The following is a 20,418-nucleotide window of genomic DNA, read 5'->3' on the forward strand; positions in this document are numbered from 1 at the left end:
CCTGGACCAGGCTCCACAGCATAGGTTCGGCTGCGGTCAGGCTGGATGGCGTGGCCACTTGTGACACCGGGGAAGCGGGGCTGAGGCAGGACATTCTGGCGGGTTTAAGAGGCCAAGCACGCATCAGTTCAGCCTCTTTTCTTGACCGTGAGAGCTCCTCCCTTTGTGAATATGTGACGCTGTGTTTCCAGTGTCTGCTTTTTAGCATATAGGTGATTATTTTAGAGATTTCTCAATGCTCTTGTCAAATAGGCCATTACATCTCACTAAGAGAAGAGGCAGTGAGTCTAAGGGCTTCTTGACTATGCAATATTTCCCAGAAGCACTAGTTTAGGCCTAGTTAGGTATTATTGTATTATGTGTAGGCCCAAAGGTCTCACTGAACCGTGCTGTATAATACTGACAATTCCCATGTAATTGTATTTTCTTTCTTATGAGACTACACATGGGGAAATGTGAAAGCAAATTGTGTGGAGCCTGTAAGCAAAGCATGAAGCGATTTGACTGCGCTGCATACACCATTGGTCAACAGCACAACATGGCAACTGAGTAAGGGTATGTTGATAAGTAACAATATGGGGTACATTTTAAAAAAACAGCGCGCGCGTGCTTTTGTTCGCGCACTAGGCGCAAACAAAAGCACGCAGGATTTTATAAGATACGCGCATAGCCGCGAGTATCTTATAATATCTGGGGTCGGCACGCACAAGGGGGTGCACATTTGTGCACCCTGCGCGCGCTGCCCGTTCCCTCCGAGGCCGCTCTGAAATCTGAGCAGCCTCGGAGGGAACTTTCCTTCCAGCCTCCCGCACCTTCCCCTCCCTTCCCCTACTTAACCCCCCCCCCCCCCCCCCCCACCTTTATTCAAAATGTTACGCCTGCCATCACCTGACCTAGGGGCTGTTCCGGAGGCCTCGGCCGTGCCCCTGGAACGCCCCCGGGCCGGCACCACGTTCCCCGACACGCCCCCCCGGAATGCCCTGAACGTCACGCCGCCCACCCGACACGCCCCCGACACATCCCGGGGCTTGCGCGTGCCACCGAGCCTACTCAACATAGGCTCAGCGCGCGCAGGGGGTGTTTAGGCCAGGTTTTCGGGGGGGGGGGGGGGGGGTACGCGCATATCTTACGCACGTACCCCTTTGAAAATCTGGCCCTATATTTGGGCTGAACCTGGGAAGCAGTATAGTGGTGACTGATAACACTACGGAGACTGATGCTCTCCCTCCTCCATCCTCACCCTTTGGGGCAGATTTTTAAAAAATACGCGCGCATACATTTGTTTGCGCAACCGGCGCGAACAAAAGTACTCCGGATTTTAAAAGATACGCTCGTAGCCACGCGTATCTTTTAAAATCCGGGGTCGGCGCGCACAAGGCTGTGCAAAATCGGCAGCCTGCACGTGTCGAGCCGCGCAGCCTGCCTCCGTTCCCTCCGAGGCCGCTCTGAAATCGAAGCGGCCTCGGAGGGAACTTTTTTTTGTCCCTCCCCCACCATTCCCTCCCTTCCCATACCTAACCCACCCCCCCAGCCCTATCTAAACCCCCCCCCAACCTTGTTTGATGGAGTTATGCCTGCCGCTGGGCACTCGGCCACACCCCCGGACCGCCCCGGACCGCAGACTTGCCCCCGGACCACCCATATTAGCAAAGCCCCGGGACTTACGCGCGTCCTGGGGCTTTGCGCACACCGGCGGCCTATGCAAAATAGGCGCATAAGTCCGGCAGGATTTACGCGCGCAGGGCTTTTAAAATCTACCCCTTTGTCTAAGTGATCTACTTAGATCAGCGGGGCGAGGGTTAGATGGAAGCAGATTCCACCTCCTGAGAACATCTGGAGTTGGACATACCTGCATGACAGCTGCCAATGCAGCCTACATCCACGGGAATCCGCGAGAGATACAGCTGGATGTGGCAAAAACGGTTAAGTATTTCTCTAAAGGACCATCGACATTTATCGCACTGACTCATACCCTAACACATTAGCTTGGCCAGTGCTGGTTTGCCCCTCCAGTTCCAGCTGTTTGTTGACCTAGTCCAGGTTCACCTAGCTGAAAGACTAACTCACAAACACTTCTCAGCGCACTGTCTCTCCTCTCAACAGAACCTGGATTATTATGCCTGCATAGGTTCATGGGATATTTCTTCTCACTACAGTCTCTTGCTGACTACGGTTACGTTATAGAATCAAGGGCGCAATGAGCATAGTGAGGCTGCCAGCTAAGATGCGGGAGGCTGTCTGACCCCCAAAAGCATCAACACATGGTAGTCCAGATGGGGTGTTTCTTATGGCATGTGAAATTACATTTATTGCATGCCAGTGTCGGGGGATAATGTCAAGACTTAAAAAAAAAAAAAGAAAATATTTTTGCTAAGAAGACTGTTCTTCATGTATGATTAATGTTTTTTAAAAATACTGTTTTGGGACAGAAATTTCTGAAAGCTAAGAGAACATTTTCCGAAGCCATGTACCCATTTTTATCTGGGCAGCCAACCCAATTCCACGCACTATAAGACACACGCTCTCCTTTACTTGTTATGTAAGATGTAATATTTTACTTTTATTTATTTTGATTTATGTTAATGAAATTTTTGTAATGTTTTATTCTTTTATTCTTTATTTATTTTTATTGATTTCATACTTATGTTTTACACTTGTAAACCGTTTTGACCAAGTAATTGTAAAGGCGGTATATAAACACTTTTAAATAAATAAATAAATCTGTTCTGGTCACTCGGGTCCTTTTCTAGTCATGGTCAACTAGATGAGGTAGCAGCCTCGCGCCATCCCTCTCCCCTCAAGGGTTCATTAGACCTCACCAGGAATTACAGAGGCTTTTCTTTTCTCCTTACTGGAATTATACTGCTAGGATAATCTTTTTTTTTTTTTTTTTTTTTTTTACTGCTGCAATAATAATTCTCCCTCACTGGTGAACAGTTTCAGGTGGTAGACAGAGGCAGGTGGTGGTCCGACAAAGTCTTTCCAGATACAGGGAGATAGTCAATTCCAAAAGCGCCATTCACAAGTGCATTCATGATAACGTGTTTAACTTTCAAGCTCTAAGACCCTTTCTGCACCCTCAACCAATGTGGCTTACCAGAATCACAATCACAGTATTCGAGCTTCATAGTTGCCTTTGACTGGTGTCATCCGCGTTGGCTGACTCCGTTCTGCCATGAGCCCCATCGTGCTGAAAAATCCCAGAAAGCAGGGGATCATGTTTACGCCCCCCCCCCCCCCACCCGCCCCCTTTAGTGTTGGAAAACCCAAAACAGGGGAATTCCTCGTTGCTGTTCCGTACAGCGCAAGAAATGAGTAATTCCGCTAGTTGTTCTTAGAGCATAACTTTGGGAGCTTAGCGATGTCCTGGGGGTTATACTTTATAATCCTCCTAAAGGCAGGCCCCCAAAAACCAGCACAGGTAGGGGCTGAAAGCTGAGGGCTCTCCATAGGAGTGCAGAACTGGGGCAATGCAGGGTTTTCTCAGACAAAAGGTTTCTGCAAGCAAAACGGAGGTTTCCTGACTTTCTGGAGATACGAGTGTGGCCGGGCCGCGTGCGCATTTTTAAAGCGCCCCGGTCACGCCCTTATCTCCCGGTACACGCGGAAGAGCCGGGTTTCAAAAAAAGGGGCGGGACGGGGAGGGGGGGGGTTGGGCGGGGGCCCAGTCGGGACAGTGCTATTAGGCACTGTCACGGTGAAGCGCGTGCCGGCAGCCGGTCGGCGCACAGTACTTACTGCTTGGGAGAGCAGGTAAGTATAACAACAACAACAAAAAAAAACTAGGGAGAGGGCTTTTAGGGTTCGGGGCGGAGGGGGGGAAAAGGAAGGCAGGGTAGGTAGGGGGTTAAGGAACTTCCCTCCCAGTCTGCACTTTTATTCGAGAGGACTGGGTGGGGACTGGGGAGGACCCGATCGCGTCACAGCGCGCTCCTAACAAAATTCCCCCTCCCCTTGCACACGCGAGTCGGCCCTCCCATGCACGCGCCGATATGAAATCTGAATCTGCCGTGCATGTGCGTGCGGGAGGCCGATTTTACAACATGCGTGCGTCGACGCGCACATGTTATAAAAATCAGCACGTCCGCGTGCGTGTGCTGGGAGCCACGTGCACATGGACACTCGCACGCGTGTTTAAAAAATCTACCTCGATGGTTTTCAGGTACACACATCTATATGCTGTGTCTCTACTGCTATAAATCGTTTCACACCTTATTTAAAAGCCTTGAAAATTGCTGCCCTAAGATTTTTTGCTATCATGATTTTAGTATTTATTGTGTACCTTAAAGGCGCTGCTACATTTTATTGTTTTATTTTATTTAACAGTATTTATAAGTCGCTTCACTGATTAAGCATCGCTTGAAGCGATGTATGATATCAATACGTACAACAACTGAATTCTACTGAGATGCATTGTAAGTTACCTGGCCTGGTCCTATTGCTGACTTAATTTTAAGTTTAGTCCATTCCTACATTCTTTAAATCTAGTTTAGTCCTGTTATTTAATTATTCAAGTTCAGCACTTACTAAAGATTTCTTCAGCCCAGAATAGTTAAGCAGCTCCACCCAAGGAACTCTGAGTGTATGTTGTGCTCTGCCTTTAGTGAATCGGTACTTACTCAATAAAGCATGTAATAAATCCTAATAAATAAATAAAATGCACAGCAGGGCCAAACAGTGCAGTAGCTTTAAACTGCACAAATCTTATGTACAGAAGAAGGCCAGATGGAGCACATGGTTGAACAAGTTGCAACTGAATAACTTTACTCAAGCAGCAAGCAAAACTCGGCTACATGTTAGGCATTCATCCCGATAAGCTTCCTGCACAATGGCGTGTGCAAGGTATGCTCATGGCTTTATGACTGAAACATCTCTACTCAGAAAAGGGCCAGATGGAGAAGCTGGTTGCATCTGACAAAGCCCTTCATGAAAGACTTCTCAGAAAAATTAAAAAGTAGTGGGATAGGAGGCAATGTCCTATTGTGGGTTGTGAAGTGGTTAAAAAAATAGGGAACAGAGAGCAGGGCTGGTCAGTTTTCTCAACGGAAGAAGGTAAATAGTACAGTGCCCCAGGGATCTGTACTGGGACCAGTGCTTTTAACATATTTATAAATGATCGGGAAAAGGGAACAGTAAGCAAGATGATCAGATTTGCAGACAACACAAAATTATTCCAGGTTGTGAAATCGCCAGCAGATTGTGAGAAGTTGCAGGAAGACCTTGCGAAACTGGGAGATGACATGGCAGATGAAATTTAATGTGGACAAGTGGAAAGTGATGCACATGGGGGGAAATTATCCAAGCTGTAGTTACAGGAGGTTAGGTTCCATATTAGGAGTCACCACCCAGGAAAGGGATCTAGATGTCACTGTGGACAATACGTTGAAATCCTCAGCTCAGGATGCGGCAGCGGTCAAAAAAGCAAACAGAATGTGAGGAAATATCAGGAAAGGAATGGAAAATTAAAAAAAAAGGGAATAGCATCATATCTCTATATCCCTTCATGGTGTGACGGCATCTCAGAAAAGATATTGTGGAACCATAAAAGTTCAGAGAAAAGAGACCAAAATGATAAAGGGGATGGAATGGCTCCCCTATGAGGAACACTGTGCCTTGCTCTGCTGTGTCTGAGCTCCCTTCCTGACTGAACTGATTACTTGTTCTCGACTGTTGCCAAGAGTAGCCGATAAGCTCCGTCCACCATCTCCAGTGTCATCAGCCCTGGCCTGCGGGAGGTCATTAAAATGCCAGCCCTGCAGGCGGGCCCACCATTGGCCTAGCCCTTTTTCTCGCCCCGGCTTGTGTTTTATATTGTTTTTACGATTGTCCTGGAGATGTCAGACAATAATTTATATGTCAACTGCGAGAGAGTTAGAAAAGGCTTCATGGCATATGGTTAATCTCCATCGGGAACCGTTTAAGCGTCATACTAAACCAATAAGGGCTGAATAACACAGTCTGGGTAAAACAAATAAACATGGGTGTAGCTTGCTTATTGCGGCGGTTACTACCCCTACTACCCCTAACTAATCAAGCTTGATATTTCACTTGGTTGCAGCTCCATCACTGCTCTCTACATTAATGGTGGGGGTGGAAGAGAAATAGAACCAAAGAGCTAAGAGAAACAGATAAGTATGAGAAAAAAATGTGAAGCTTGCTGGGCAGACTGGATGGGCCGTTTGGTCTTCTTCTGCCGTCATTTCTATGTTTCTATGTTTCTATGTACAGCCAGAGATTCATTCAATGCTTTATCTGAATGCTTCTTCAGTCGAAAAAAAAAGATGGATATTATCTAATGGTTCACTGGATTTTTTTATTTCTTGTCTGAATCATGGCTCATGGACACTGATATTCCTCTTATAAACTTGCATTGACCAAAAGGATATGCTTTTTTCACCAAGGTAGAAACATACGGAGAGATGGTGGGGTATTGTTGCTTTACAAGTCCTCACTCAAACTCCAGTTGTGTTCCTCATCTAATACTAATGATTGTGAGAGCCCGACAATTAAATGGAATGATTGGGCTATAGTATTATCGTACTGGCCTCCAGATAATATTGGTGTGGATATGATATTCTTTTTTTTGAGCTATTGTTGTCGCTCCAATTGCACTTCAATAAAGTAATGGTTACTGGGGATTTAAATATGCATTTAGATTACAGCCCAAAGGGAATTTTTCAAGAGTATCAAGATTATTTAAATAACGTGTACTTTAAACAACTAATTTCAAGCCCAACACATAAAGGAGGTCTCATTTTAGACCAAATTTTGGCCTTGGAGCCACTGAACAACTTGCCTTCTGTTCCAAAGCTTATTATTGAACCAGTCACCTGATCTGATCATTTCTTAATTTATTTTAAGTTAAATACGTTTAATGCTACTAAATTTTATAAGAAAGAATCTGTTACTAAAAGAGTGAATGGGCCCACTGAGCTAGATCATTTTAAGAGAGAGTGGGAGCAAGTTAAAAATCTATTAGACATTTCCTCTGAAGAAAGTTTAGCTGATTCATTAGAATCCACCCTTCCTATTGCTAAACAAAAATCCGCACCATATAAGAGTAAGGATTTAATATATTTACATTCTAGAGTCCCCTGGTTTGATTCAGATCTGCACAAGGGTACAAGATCGATGACTCGTGCAGAGTGCAAATGGCACAAGTCGCCATCTATTGAGATCCGCCAACTCTCAAACAACCAAGAATATTTACAAGTCCCAGTTTGTGGCCAGCAGGAACAAAGTATTTTATGACCCAATTACAGCTTGAATCGCCATTAGGAAATATTTTGTATAATTAAGACCTTAATTGATCATTCCACTATTAAAGTAAATGTGCCTGTTTTTAGTTCACAGAGTTTTGTTAAAAGTACAATACTAACAAAATGTGCTCCCTCTCAGCCAAGACTTAAATCTTTACACGACGCCTCACAGTATTCATCTCTAGTTGATGATCCTTTTCTGCTTTCTATGTATGTTGGCCTGTGGGACTGCTTTGCCTATGCAGAAAATAGTTCAATGGAGGTTTTTAGATAGCAGTGAAAAAATTCATTTTGTTAGTTAGATTCATACCCTTTTTCATGATTTAGTTTATAAGCACATTAGTGTCCAGGATTATTAAAAAGAGCGATGGTTCATCCTGTTATTACAAAGGGTAATCTCCCATGCTGGATTCGTAAATCACACAGCACCAAAACTGTGTTACTTTCAGTGCATGATTTCTTGCTGTGGGAACTTGATAGGGGGGAGGCCATAATTGGCATTATTATTACTATCATTATTTATTTATATTCCACTTCAATGCGGATTACATTCAGGTACTTCCCTATCCCCAGAGGGCTCACACTCTAGGTTTATACCTGAGGCAATGGAGGGTGACGAGACCTGCCCAAGGTCACAAGGAGGGGCAGCGGGATTTGAACCAAGCTGAGCTGCTACATATTGAGAGGGCCCATGGAATGAGGCCACGGACTGGAAATTCCTCTAAACCTCAAGTGGTGATTGCTAAGATCCTGAACTTTGCACATAAAATGGGGGTACTTCAGGCATACAGGAAGTCGTCTGATCTTTGTTATGAGAGTCATAAACCCTCACCTTTCAAGATTACTCAGCAGAGGTTTCAGCTAAGAGAAGGGTGTTTGCACCTGAACGTACTCAATTATATAAGAAAAAAGATCCCTCTTACGTTACAATAACCGGCTAAACTTCCTAGATATATCCTCGGCGTTTGACACCATTGCTCACAATATTCTCTTGTATCTATTTATTTACCAAAATGTTATTGTCTCGATTGGAAACCATTGAAGAAAAGGGCCAGATGTTTGACTGGTTTTCCTCAGACTGATGTGTAATGTCCGTAGGGATCCCGCAAGCGTCAATTGTGTCCGCAATACAGGGGCTGGCGCATCCCAAAAGGCAAACTAGGCAGTCGCCTGGGGGGGGGGCGGCAAAGAGCAGCCACACGGGGCCTAGAAAGAGGAGCCCATCCCGCTCACAGCCAAGAGGAGTAGAGACTCGGCGGTGCCATCCTGCTCACGGCCGAGAGAAGCAATAATCTCAGCGGGCCACCAGCGGCGCCTCTGTGTGTGTGTGTGAGTGAGAGGGATTGTGTGTGTGTATGAGAGAGAGCAATGGTGTCAGTGAGAGAGCGAGGGAAGGAGCCTGTGTAAGGGTGCGTGTGTGGGAATGACACAAGGAACCTAAGTGAGTGTGTAAGAGAGGAGGGCCTGTCTGAGTGAACGAGCTTGGGGCCGGAGCCGGGAGCTGGTCGGGGGAGAAGGCAGAAGGATTACCTAGGGCGCCTGATACCCTTGCACCGGCCCTGCCGCCATCTTATTTAATTTGTACATAAGACCATTGTGTTCCGTGCTGGATCATCAGGAAATCGCTTTCTGAATGCACGCCGATGATATTCAGCCTTTTTGCCCTGTGAATAACAGTACACAAAGTGTACTGAACAAGAGACCCTTTTAATTGTGAATGTACAACAGCCGAGGCTCTATGCTTTTCTAAATCTGCAAATTCTGTAGAAAAACAGAACGCGCCTCCTTTGTCCGTATTCAGATTACTTTTCCCTTTAAGGATGTGATTAGAAATCTCAGGATATTTTTCAATTCTAAATTGTCATTTAGCCCTCAGTTTCAACACGTACTGCAGACAGGTTCTTATAAGCTGCAGTTTCTCCGCCATATAAAATACATTCTGGATATCAGGATTTTCTTACAGTGCTGCAGGCCTATATATTGATATCTGTGGATTATTGTAATTCATTTTATGCAGGGCTGCCTGCCTCTAGTACTAAATCTATTCAAATTTTAAAGAATTCTGCATCCCGGTTACTTACCGGAGTACACTGCTGTGAATATGTTACCCCAATATTAAAAACATTACACTGGCTGCCGGTAAAACAGCATTTTAAATGTAAACTTTCAGTTCTAGTTTTCAAGTTTTGAAATATGATGGCCCAGGGTATTTGAGAAATTTATTGGAATATTATACCCCATGCAGACAATTGAGATCCTCCCAACAAATGTTATTGGTAAGTCCTTCTGTTATAGAAATCGTGCATGTTCCACAGCTGGCCCCTCCACCTGGAATTCTCTTCCCTATTTAAAAAAAAATTGGAAGATATCAAAGTTTTAAGAAAAATCTTAAGGCCCATCTTTTTCGGGAGGCTTTTGGATGCAGCAGTTAGCAATAAGTGCAATAATGTATTTAACATCAGAAGTACTGTATGATATTCACTTTGTTTTATTTTTGTGTTGTTTTATGAGAATGTTTTATTGATCTTTAATTCCCCTAGCATGGTAAAATAAAGAGGTTAGTGCTCTTCAGCTTGGAGAAAAGACGCTGAGGGAAGACATGATAGAGGTCTATAAAATGAAAAGTAGACTGGAATGGGTTGTTTACTCTTTCAAACAATAAAAAGACTATGGAACACTCCATGAAGTTACTAGGTAGCACATTTAAAACAAATAGGAGAAAATATTTTTTTCACTCAATGCACAATTTAACTCTAAAATTCATTGTTGGAGGATGTGGTAATGGCAATTAGCATAGCTTGGCTTAAAAAAAGGTTTGGACAAGTTCCTGGATGAAAAGTCCATCAACTGGGCAGGGTTGTGATCTTAAAGATCCCTGAATGTTCAGTAAATCCCTCTTAGCTCTACAACTACTTTTCCCTTGTAACGTTTTTAATTTGAATGTTTTGTTATTCTTGCCAGCTGGGGTCCATGTAACTAATACTATATACATACACCCTGAACACGTGAGCTCAGAAGGAATGAGCGATGGGAGTTTTATCTGACAGATCCTGCAAGCTCACAGTTTGCGTTTAATAAGGTCACTAACATTTGCTTTGCTTCCAGAGTCTTAAAAATATTATTTGGTTTTGGTTGAATTCCATGGATTTACAACAGCCAAGGCTCAAATGTTATTAGCATTAAATCATCAATTCCAACAGAGAGCCAATACTAAAACGTTTTGGGGCCGCGTAAGGTCTTCTGCTACCAAACTGGTGGCTTTATTTATTTTATGCTGGGCAGAATTTAATCGCTGGCAGCAAGTTCTCGACTTTTCAAGTAGCTGAAGAACAGAGCATCTCTCATGGGAATATTTTTCATTAGGTAAAAGGTTTTGCTCCAGCTGGATCTTGTGACTCTGGTGTGTATGTACTAAACAAATGAGATGCCAAGAAATAAAGGAAACTATGATAACTATATAAGTCCATCTCATTTTATTTCTTCCTGTCTTCTCTAAATGTCTGTGTTTATATTACAAGCAGAGACAAATGAGTTTCAGGATACTTTAGGGCAACTTTCAAACAGCCCACCTACGTGCAAAGCCCACAGGTACAAGGCCCTGTGCCTAATTTTCAAAGAGTAACTAAGCCCATAGCTTGCCTTTGGAAACTGCCTAATACCTGCCTCTTCGGCAGACATAGTATTTTTTTTTTTGCTGTAAAACGGCGCATGCGGATTTAAAAATATAATCTACACACAGACGGTAAATTTCAAGCGGGCGTACATCGGCACATGTGCGCCCGCCCACCAACTAAGCATGAAATTCTACGTCAACTCCATTCTCAAAGCAGGTTTTTTTCAAGCTCAACGTACTTAAAAAAACTCAGACCCCCTTCTATACACCCAGGATTTCCGTACAGTGATCCAAGCCACCATATCCTCCAAATTAGATTACTGCAATGCTCTCCTCCTAGGGCTCCCCCTGTCCTCGATAAAACCTCTCCAAATGTTACAAAATGCTACAGCAAGACTTATCACAAACACACGCAAACACGAACATATTACCCCCATCCTCAGAGATTTACATTGGCTCCCCATTCTCTCCCGCATTCACTACAAAACCCTGACCATAGTACACAAATCTTTCCACGCCCACAACTCCAATTGGCTTGACCTTCCCTTCAATGCCCCCCAGTCTACTCGACCTACCAGATCCACCAACAAAGGCTTCCTACAGGTACCCTCCTTGAAAACAGCCCATCTCTCTTCCACCCACGACCGTTCCCTCTCTATTGCTGGCCCCGCTCTCTGGAACTCCCTTGCCCGTTCACATGCTCCTTGAACCATGTGCGATCAAATTCAAAAAGAAACTAAAAACACTATTGTTCAAACAAGCTTATTCAGAATAGATCATCCCTTCCCATCACCCCATGCACCACTTCTTGGTGATCACACATTCCTTATATTAAGGAACTAATTATATTGTTAACTTATGCTTGTTCTTGTTTTAACCTATCTTTTCCACGCTGTCCTTGGTTAACCCTCTCCCAGTTCACTCTCCCTGTTAACATGTATTTTCAAGCCTTACTGTTCGAATGTAAACCGGTATGATGTCCCCACTAATACCGGTATATAAAAGCCCCTAAATACATACATAAATAAATGTGCGTGGGCCCGCGCTCAAGGACGCGGCCGTTTGATAACTTGCGAGTGTTTATGTGCATGTTATAAGATAGCCTGGCGCATACACGTGTGTGCCACATATTAAGTGGCCATGCAAGTGGGGCACAAATCCGGGGATTTTTTTTTTTTTAATTCTTTATTTATCAATTTTTATTATACATTCAAACAAGGATTGCATAATTGAAATATCAATGAATAATTAACAAATAAACATATAAGATATTAATTAAGAAAAAGAAAATAAGATAACCTTTTCATTCTTTTTATCAAACAGATGGAGGGAGTTTAGTTCTAATATGGGAGAAAATTATCAGGAAATATATTTTAATACACAATTAGCATATCCTGAACCTTCTTTTCTTAACTGGCAGCTGGGGTAGAAGTAGACTGTCTCATCTGATTTAGAAATGTCTTTAATTGGTCGGGAACAAAAAACATAAATATATCATCCTGTCTTTTTACAATACACTTACAGGGGAATCGTAATTGAAATGAAAATCCTAATGATATTACATCCTGACAATAGGCCAAAAAGGCTTTTCGTCTTGATTGGGTGGAAAAAGCTAAATCTGGAAAAACTTTTATTGGTTTTTGAAGATAGGAAATTGGAAATTTGTTAAAGTATTTTTTCATTACTGCATTAACATCAGCTGTAGAATAAAAAGATACCAATAGCGTACCCCAACTTATTACATTATTTGAGGAGTCCTCTAAAAAATTAGAGAGGTCACCCTGAAACAACTCTGTTCCTGGTAAATCCCTTCTTACTGGGAGAAAATAGCAATTGTTAATTACAGGCGTTTGTTCCAGGGAGAATCCAAATTGCTCTATCAAAAATTTTTTCAAAGTAATTAAGGGCTCCTCACCAACAACTCTTGGGAAATTCAGAAATCTTAAATTAAGTTTCTTTGAACTATTTTCCAACATTTCAATTCGCCTAGTCATGGCTTCCCTATCTTTTACTACTGCCAAATTAAACTCAAAACATTTCTTTTCTTGATTTTCCAGGTGCTTAATTCTATCATTAGTTTCTTTAAACTGGGATTGAGTTTTTAAAAAGTCTTGTTCGTGCTTATTTATATACCATATCAATTTTCCCTTCCAATATCTTAATATTTATAGACATGGCTGCCATCATTTCCGGGGATTTTAAAAGGGGGCGAGCGCCCACGCCTTTACCAGATCAAATCAAACACACAACCTTAACACTTAGTTAGTCAGCCTGAGTGACTCACTGCTCTCTTGATGAACAAATGTTGGTCCCTATTCAAACCCAATCACACTACCTCAACACCTTTCCAAGGTGAGTAACTGAGCTGAACTTTTCAACCTTTTTACTTAGGTATACACTGCTCCTAGCTTATTTCTAGCTTCTGGCTACTTTTTGGGGGGGGGGGGGGTGTTTGTGTGTGTTTTTTTTTTTTTAAATACAAACACTCAGTTTGTATTAAATACAAACAATTAGTTCTTAAAAGTCTGCAGAACACTCAGTTCTGCAGACTTTTAGTAGTTTCTGTGCGTTACTCTATCGCATTTGATGTTTGGAGCTGCTCATTACCATTAACTCCACCCAAACTCCTCCCACTTACATGTCAAATGTAAAGTTTTCATACTAATGAACATTGCGCTATTTACCACAGGCGTTACGGCGTTATCATGTGCGTTAGGGCCTTAATGCTAAATGATAAATGATCCTGTTAGCCAGCTAATCTAACTCCACTCTCTGGAACTGCCCTAAGTTATCCAGCTAGATAAGTAGAGAAAATATTAAAAAGTCAGTATTTAGTCACATAACTTGTGAATTATCTGGCTAAATGCCTCTGACTATGGACCTCATTATATAGCAGCTATCATTCACAATCCATACCTTCAAGATCAATGATTGTAACATCCTCTGTAGCTTCAGTAGTAACCATCAATTCTGCATCCACTCCTGAATAATTTTCTGTTGAAAGCAGGAAACATGTTTTAGCATAAACTTTTTATTTATTTGGACACTTATTTCTTCCCTTATGTAGGTACATCTAAGACAAGGAACAACAAAACTACTATTACTACTACCACTAGTAGAGGCCACTGATAGTACCACTAGGTATACACAGCCCAGTACAGATGGTCCTTGTGCCATGGAGTTTACAGTCTAATTAAGACACACAGGCAAGAGAAAAAAAACCCTAAAATCTTTTTATGCATCCTTGAATCTGATAAAAATTGTCTGGTTTATTTAATCCATTTCTTCTGGTTTTCTATGTATGCACAGGACAAATAGCGATATAGTACTGACAAATCAAACATCCTGTAAGTACCTCTTCTAAGACATGTATGGGCCTATGTACTAAAGTGAGATAAACCTGGTGAAATACATATCTAATGACTTTGGCCTAACGCGTCTCAAGGTAATTTTCTGCCATTTTTTTCATGGTATACTAAGGTAATACACGCCACAATAAAGTGGAAAAGATTTTAGGAATTTATCGAAAGAAAAGAGACTTTTGCGTGTTTTGTATCTTATGTAATGTGATTTCTTCTACAATAATAATTGCCATTTGTGCTGAACCCTCTTATTGGAAAATGAGTCCCAATGCATTGTATAACTATAGTGCTTCAGAAACAAGCCCACAGTTACCACTAAGATGAAGTGTTAGCCTGCTAATCCTGATAACTAGCCCGGCTTGTACAGCAGCACTCAAAGAAAGTATTTTAGTACCTAGTCACAGCTGGGTAAACAGATACACAAGGAGCTAGGGCTCAACAGCTTTTACCGATGGGAAAAGTAGCTGAGATGAGAGGCAGGGTTAGGTTGGAGGAGGCATCCACACACATAGTTTTGCATCATTTTCCAGTGCAAATCTCTGCAGGTACTTCTTTTCCCTGAACAATTTTTGAAAGGAACGTGCCTGTGGACTTTGCAACAATCTGCACAAATTGAAAGTTGCACCCAAAGTGCTTTGCCTGGAGTGGCAGAGTGGCAGGTTCACTCTGTGGGTGTGGTAAAAGGGGAAACCACACGACAGGCTGGAATCCCCTTGGGTAACACCTCCAGCAAGCTCCGCCACGTTAAGACACAAAGTGGTATCTCCCTCTCCCTCAGAATCCACACTTGCTCTCACTCTGAGTCAGCGCATAATAGATACCAGGATTAGCAGGGTTTATTATTAATGCTAAGTTATGTTCCAGAAAGCAAGGCCGGATTCACAGATACAGCAAAGCCAATAGTTGCAACAATAATAATGCAGCCTACTTTTGCTTATGGTCAGGGCAACTGAATTGCTTCTGTCAGTGAGAATTCTCTCTTTCTGTCTCTTCCTCTGCCATTTCCCTCCCCTGCCTGCTTTTAGTTCTACTCTTTCCGACTGCATACCTGAAATTGTGTTTTGAGAAGAGCATGAAGTTTTCCAAAACAACTGGCTTTGTCTTTCAAATCTAACTCCCTCAACACAGATCCGGCACACCGGGGGGGTAGATTTTAAAAGATAATGTGCTATTTCATAAAAATTACACAAAGGTTTTAAAATACTCTTCACATATCTTGCGAGAGAGCAAGAGAAAAAGAGACAGAGAGAGAGAGAGACTCTTTATAGGACTCGGCCTGACACTCAATATATGCTCCATTGTAAGGGGGCATTTTGATTCAAGGTGAGATTTTGGGAGGAGGCAGAGGACACAGACCTCACGGGTGTCAGTGATGAACATGGTCCAGGGGAACTGGGGGCACCGGCGGAAGCCAGTTGATGCCATGGAAAGAAAGAGCATGGCACACAGACGATGGTCGGCGGACACTGGGAGGGGAAGCCGTTGAGAATCAACTATGAAGGCACGAAGCACTTACCGATCGCTGCCCGAGGAAAGCGAGGGACACTACGTGACGCGCAGAAGGAAAAAACACTTCAACTAGTCAAAAAGCCAAAAAGAAGCGTGAGCTCCGAAACAGCGAGGCGATAGCTCCTCGGAAAAGGAGAGACTGAAGAGGGACCCTGCATGGACGCACGGATAGTAGCAGGCTGGGCATGCTCAGTGTGCCTGGCAAAGTTTCTAGAAACTTTGACAAAAGTTTTCCGTGCCGGACTCCATGCGATAATGTCACCCATGTGTGAGGACTACCATCCTGCTTGTCCTTGGAGAAGCAATGGTCCACGCCATTTTCTTTTTCTTGGTGTTTTTTCGGCTGTAGACTGTTATTTATAACAGTGGCCTGGATTGCAAACTGGTTGACGGACAGAAGACAACGTGTGATGGTAAATGGAACTTATTCTGAAGAGAGAGCGGTGTTAAGCGGAGTGCCGCAAGGATCGGTGTTGGGACCGGTCCTGTTCAATATCTTTGTGAGCGACATTGTGGATGGGATAGAAGGTAAGGTTTGTCTTTTTGCAGATGACACTAAGATCTGCAACAGAGTGGACACCCAGAAGGAGTGGAGAGAATGAGACGGGATTTAAAGAAGCTGGACGAGTGGTCGAATTTATGGCAGCTGGGATTCAATGCCAAGAAGTGCAGAGTCATGCATATGGGGAGTGGAAATCCGAATGAACTGTATTCGATGGCGGGTGAAGGGCTGATGTGCATGGAGCAGGAGAGAGACCTTGGTGTTTATAGTGTCTAACGATCTGAAGTCGGCAAAACAATGTGACAAGGCGATAGCTAAAGCCAGAAGAATGCTGGGCTGCATAGAGAGAGGAATATCGAGTAAGAAAAGGGAAGTGATTATCCCATTGTACAGATCCTTGGTGAGGCCTCACATGGAGTACTGTGCTCAGTTCTGGAGACCGTATCTCCGAAGAGACAGAGACAAGATGGAGGCAGTCCAGAGAAGGGTGACCAAAAAGGTGGATGGTCTTCATCGAATGACTTATGAGGAGAGATTGAAGAATCTAAATATGTACATCCTGGAGGAAAAGAGGAGCAGGGGTGATATGATACAGACTTTCAGATACTTGAAAGGTTTTAATGATCCAAAGTCAACGACAAACCTTTTCCGTTGGAAAAAAATCAGCAGAACCAGGGGTCACGATTTAAAACTCCAGGGAGGAAGACTCAGAACCAATGTCAGGAAGTATTTCTTCATGGAGGGGGTGGTGGATGCCTGGAACGCCCTTCTGAAGGAAGTGGGGAAGACCAAAACTGTGAAGTATTTCAAAGGGGCGTGGGATAAACACTGTGGATCCATAAAGTCTAGAGGATGTGAAAGAAGAGAAGAGGCATGGGAGTGGCTTGCGGGAATGACAGCTACTACCTGGTGATTAATACCCTTATTCAATAAACATACACACGGTTAATGTGACTCCAACATTGCTCTATGCTTCAACAGCAAGAGGAAATGTGGAAAAAAGGATTTACATTCACAAAAAAACGGGGGAGTAGCTTGCTTGTTGCGGCGGTTACTACCCCAAACCAAATAAGCCTGATACTTCACTTTCAATGCATATCCAGCATAGCTCACTGCTTCAACGGCAGGGGGGAATGAAGAAAAAAGGATTTGTATTCAGACAACAACCAACAAGAACTGAATTGCATAGGCTGGGTAAACAAATAAGGGTGGGAGTAGCTTGCTTATTGCAGCAGTTACTACCCCAAACCAATTAAGTTTGATACTTCACTTAGATGCAGCTCCAGCACTGCTCTCTACATCAATGGCGGGGGTGGAAGGTAACTAGAACCAAAAAGTTACTAATAAGGGCCAAGAGTAACAGATAAGTATGAGAAAAAATAAGTGTGAAAGCTTGCTGGGCAGACTGGATGGGCCGTTTGGTCTTCTTCTGCCGTCATTTCTATGTTTCTAATCACTAAATAAGCAAGAAGTATTAGAAAATAACATCTTTCCTTAAAATTTTTCAGTACCTGGAGGAATGCAAGTCCTGTGCTTAACTAAAAAGGAGGTGTTAATGAAACCAATTACTGGCGTGAACAGTGTGAGAATACCCCCTCGCCTCCTTCTCTTTACAAATACCAGTAACACAGAAAAACTGAAGCAGTTGGTCACATGAGGGGAAATTTTCAAAAGCATTTATGGCATAAAATGCGGTTTTACACACATAAATGGGCGTTTTGAAAACCACCCCAGGGGTTCTACGTGTGAAAGAACGTGCGGAAGTGATGTCACTCATACTTTTCCACGTACCGCAAAGAAGCATTCCTGGCAGTGGAGTTGGGGGTGGGAAAATCACGTGCGTGCTTAAAGGTGAATTTTCAAAGCCCAGCGCGTGCATTAATTAGGGGGTGTGCAATAAGTCGGGCTCACGCACGCCAACTGGATTTTAAAAGCTGCCTGGATATGCGCATAACTCCGGCGGCACGCAACTGGGAATGGCATGGGCGCGCCCCTTTTAAAATCCCGATTCACGTGGTAGAAGCGGGGTTTCCAGGCACACGTGTGCGGCCAATTGAAGTCTGGCGCACGTGTCCACGGCCAGACTATTTTATAACATGCGCACATAGGCGTGCAAATGTGCGCCCGCGTGCCGGCTTGAAAGTTACCGTCTCAGACGTATGTGCGTCGCCGCACGGCCAGGTCTGCAGCCATTTTTTTTTTTTTACTTGTGCTCACATTATAAAACGGCCTGGCCGCCACGCACCCTATGCGCCTGATTTTAAATAGGGGTGCTGCAAAAAAAAAAAAAAAATCCCAATTGTATCGCGTAAATCAGGGTATTTTACAAGGGGCGCGCATCTACGCCATTGCCAGTTTCACCCAGTTAAGAGCCAAGTCCTCCAGATCCCCTGGTCTGATAGCCTGCACTCCCCCCAAGTTAACCCACACCCTTTAAACCTGGCAGAAATGACAATTTTCTTTTATTTTTTAAGTTATACCTCCTCCATAGCAGAAGTACATGGACTGGGGCGCATAAGTATCTCTGTGCACATCTCTCGGCCACACCCTGAAACATCCCCTCCCCCAGACCACACGCACACCACGCCCCTTTTGAAATCAAGGGAGATGTGCGCACAGCAGGAGACAGATGAGCATCCGGGTGGCTTTTTTTTTTAATTTGGTGGGCGCGTGTGAGCCCAGCTTGTGAGCGCGCCGGGCTTTTAAAATTCACCTTTATAGTTTTTGAAAGCATATGCGCATAAATATTGGTGTATACTTTGCTTCTTTGCAGGTGTAAATGTGCGTGCCTGTGCTATACCAAGGTACGAGCAGTCCTGCTAATTTAGGTGGCAATCTGCATGTACTTTGGAGATTCAGATTTCAGCCTTCAGCAAGCAATTATAAAACTGAACTCAAAATATAAAAGACAGAATCATTCCTAGCAGCAACAACGGAGGGCTATGCAAAACAGAAGTATAAAATTGATGACAGCAACAATATATATATAACAATATATATATAACAAAGGCAGCAAATATTTAGCTCAGCAAATCAGATTTTTTCTCTCCAACAGTCACAGAGTAGCAGGAGAAGCCTATTCGTGCACTGGAAGTAAAAGCACGGTGGGAACATGGCGGGAGAGCTGAGTGCTGGGCGACAGAGAGCACGGAAGCCTGGTGCCTAATTTACATCTTCTAATAATGACAAGGCCATTAGCAACAGGCAGTTTTATGAGGTAATCGCCTATCATGGGATGCTCAATTCAATTGGGCAATTTTCTCACAGTGATATCTGCCACCATATGCACTTATTGCTTATGTATTAGTGTTATATTCTGTGCCGCTTGCCTCAGCTACACATGGGTACGCTCCTGGTAAAATAATAGTTACCTTCTGTGTAGCAGTCAGGCAGATCATCAGGTCCCAATATAATATTGCCGTCCTCATCGTACTGAGCATAAGTGCCTGGGGCACATGTTGGCACCATCGGCTCTTCTGTCGTTGACTCAGTGGTTGTCGGTTCTGGAGTGGTGGTGGTGGTGGTGGTTGTTGTTGTTGTTGTAGTTGTCGTAGTTGTTGTAGGAGGTCTGGTGGTGGTGGGAGGTTTAGTTGTTTTTATTACTTCCAGACCCATGAGCGGCTTTCCTCCCAAGCTGAGTATTGGCTTATCCTGTGGACTTGCTACAGGTTTACTGGATCTGCCGTGTCCAAACAAAGGCAACCCATCAGGGCTCACGACGGGCGTCCCCTGAAGATCTACAGCCAAAGAACGAAACAGAGACACCGTGACAGATCCGCAGCAGTATCCAAGTCTAAGTATTCAGCATTCACAAAGGGAAAGTCATTTTGAAAGCCATTTCAGCAAGTAAAACAGTACTTTATGGACATAGCCTTTTAGAAAACTGTCCACCCCTAAATGCGGGCAGGGTGGGGGAGGAGTTTGTAATTACATGCATACTTCTGAATTTTCAAACGTATGCACGAATTTTCAAACACATGCACAAATTTTCCCCCAAAATACCTGCTATAATTTTCCTGCTATAATTTCCTGCTATAATTTTCAAATGCAGACAGTCTTAAAATTGCCCCATTGGTGTTTCATCCGAGGGAAGGCATTTATTCTTTGGGTTCAGTTTTATTCACATTACATCTGCAATATTATTTATTTATTTGGAATGACTCAGAAAAAGGC

The 20,418-nt window shown here is 43.5% G+C and overlaps 1 protein-coding gene across 2 annotated transcripts in view; it reads right to left on the reverse strand.

The window, feature by feature from the left end:
• FNDC1 (fibronectin type III domain containing 1) overlaps nucleotides 1-20,418 on the reverse strand; it is a 341,854-nt gene that overhangs the window by 142,369 nt on the left and 179,067 nt on the right. For both annotated transcript variants that reach the window (XM_029596630.1, XM_029596631.1), the window contains exons 11-12: nucleotides 19,617-19,982; nucleotides 13,789-13,866 (exon numbers count right to left, since the gene is read on the reverse strand). In XM_029596630.1, the coding sequence (XP_029452490.1) occupies nucleotides 13,789-13,866; nucleotides 19,617-19,982 (444 nt within the window). The remainder of the gene's footprint in view (nucleotides 1-13,788; nucleotides 13,867-19,616; nucleotides 19,983-20,418) is intronic.

The sequence above is a fragment of the Rhinatrema bivittatum genome, chromosome 3 (assembly GCF_901001135.1).
Source record: "Rhinatrema bivittatum chromosome 3, aRhiBiv1.1, whole genome shotgun sequence".
NCBI classification, from domain to species: Eukaryota; Metazoa; Chordata; class Amphibia; order Gymnophiona; family Rhinatrematidae; genus Rhinatrema; species Rhinatrema bivittatum.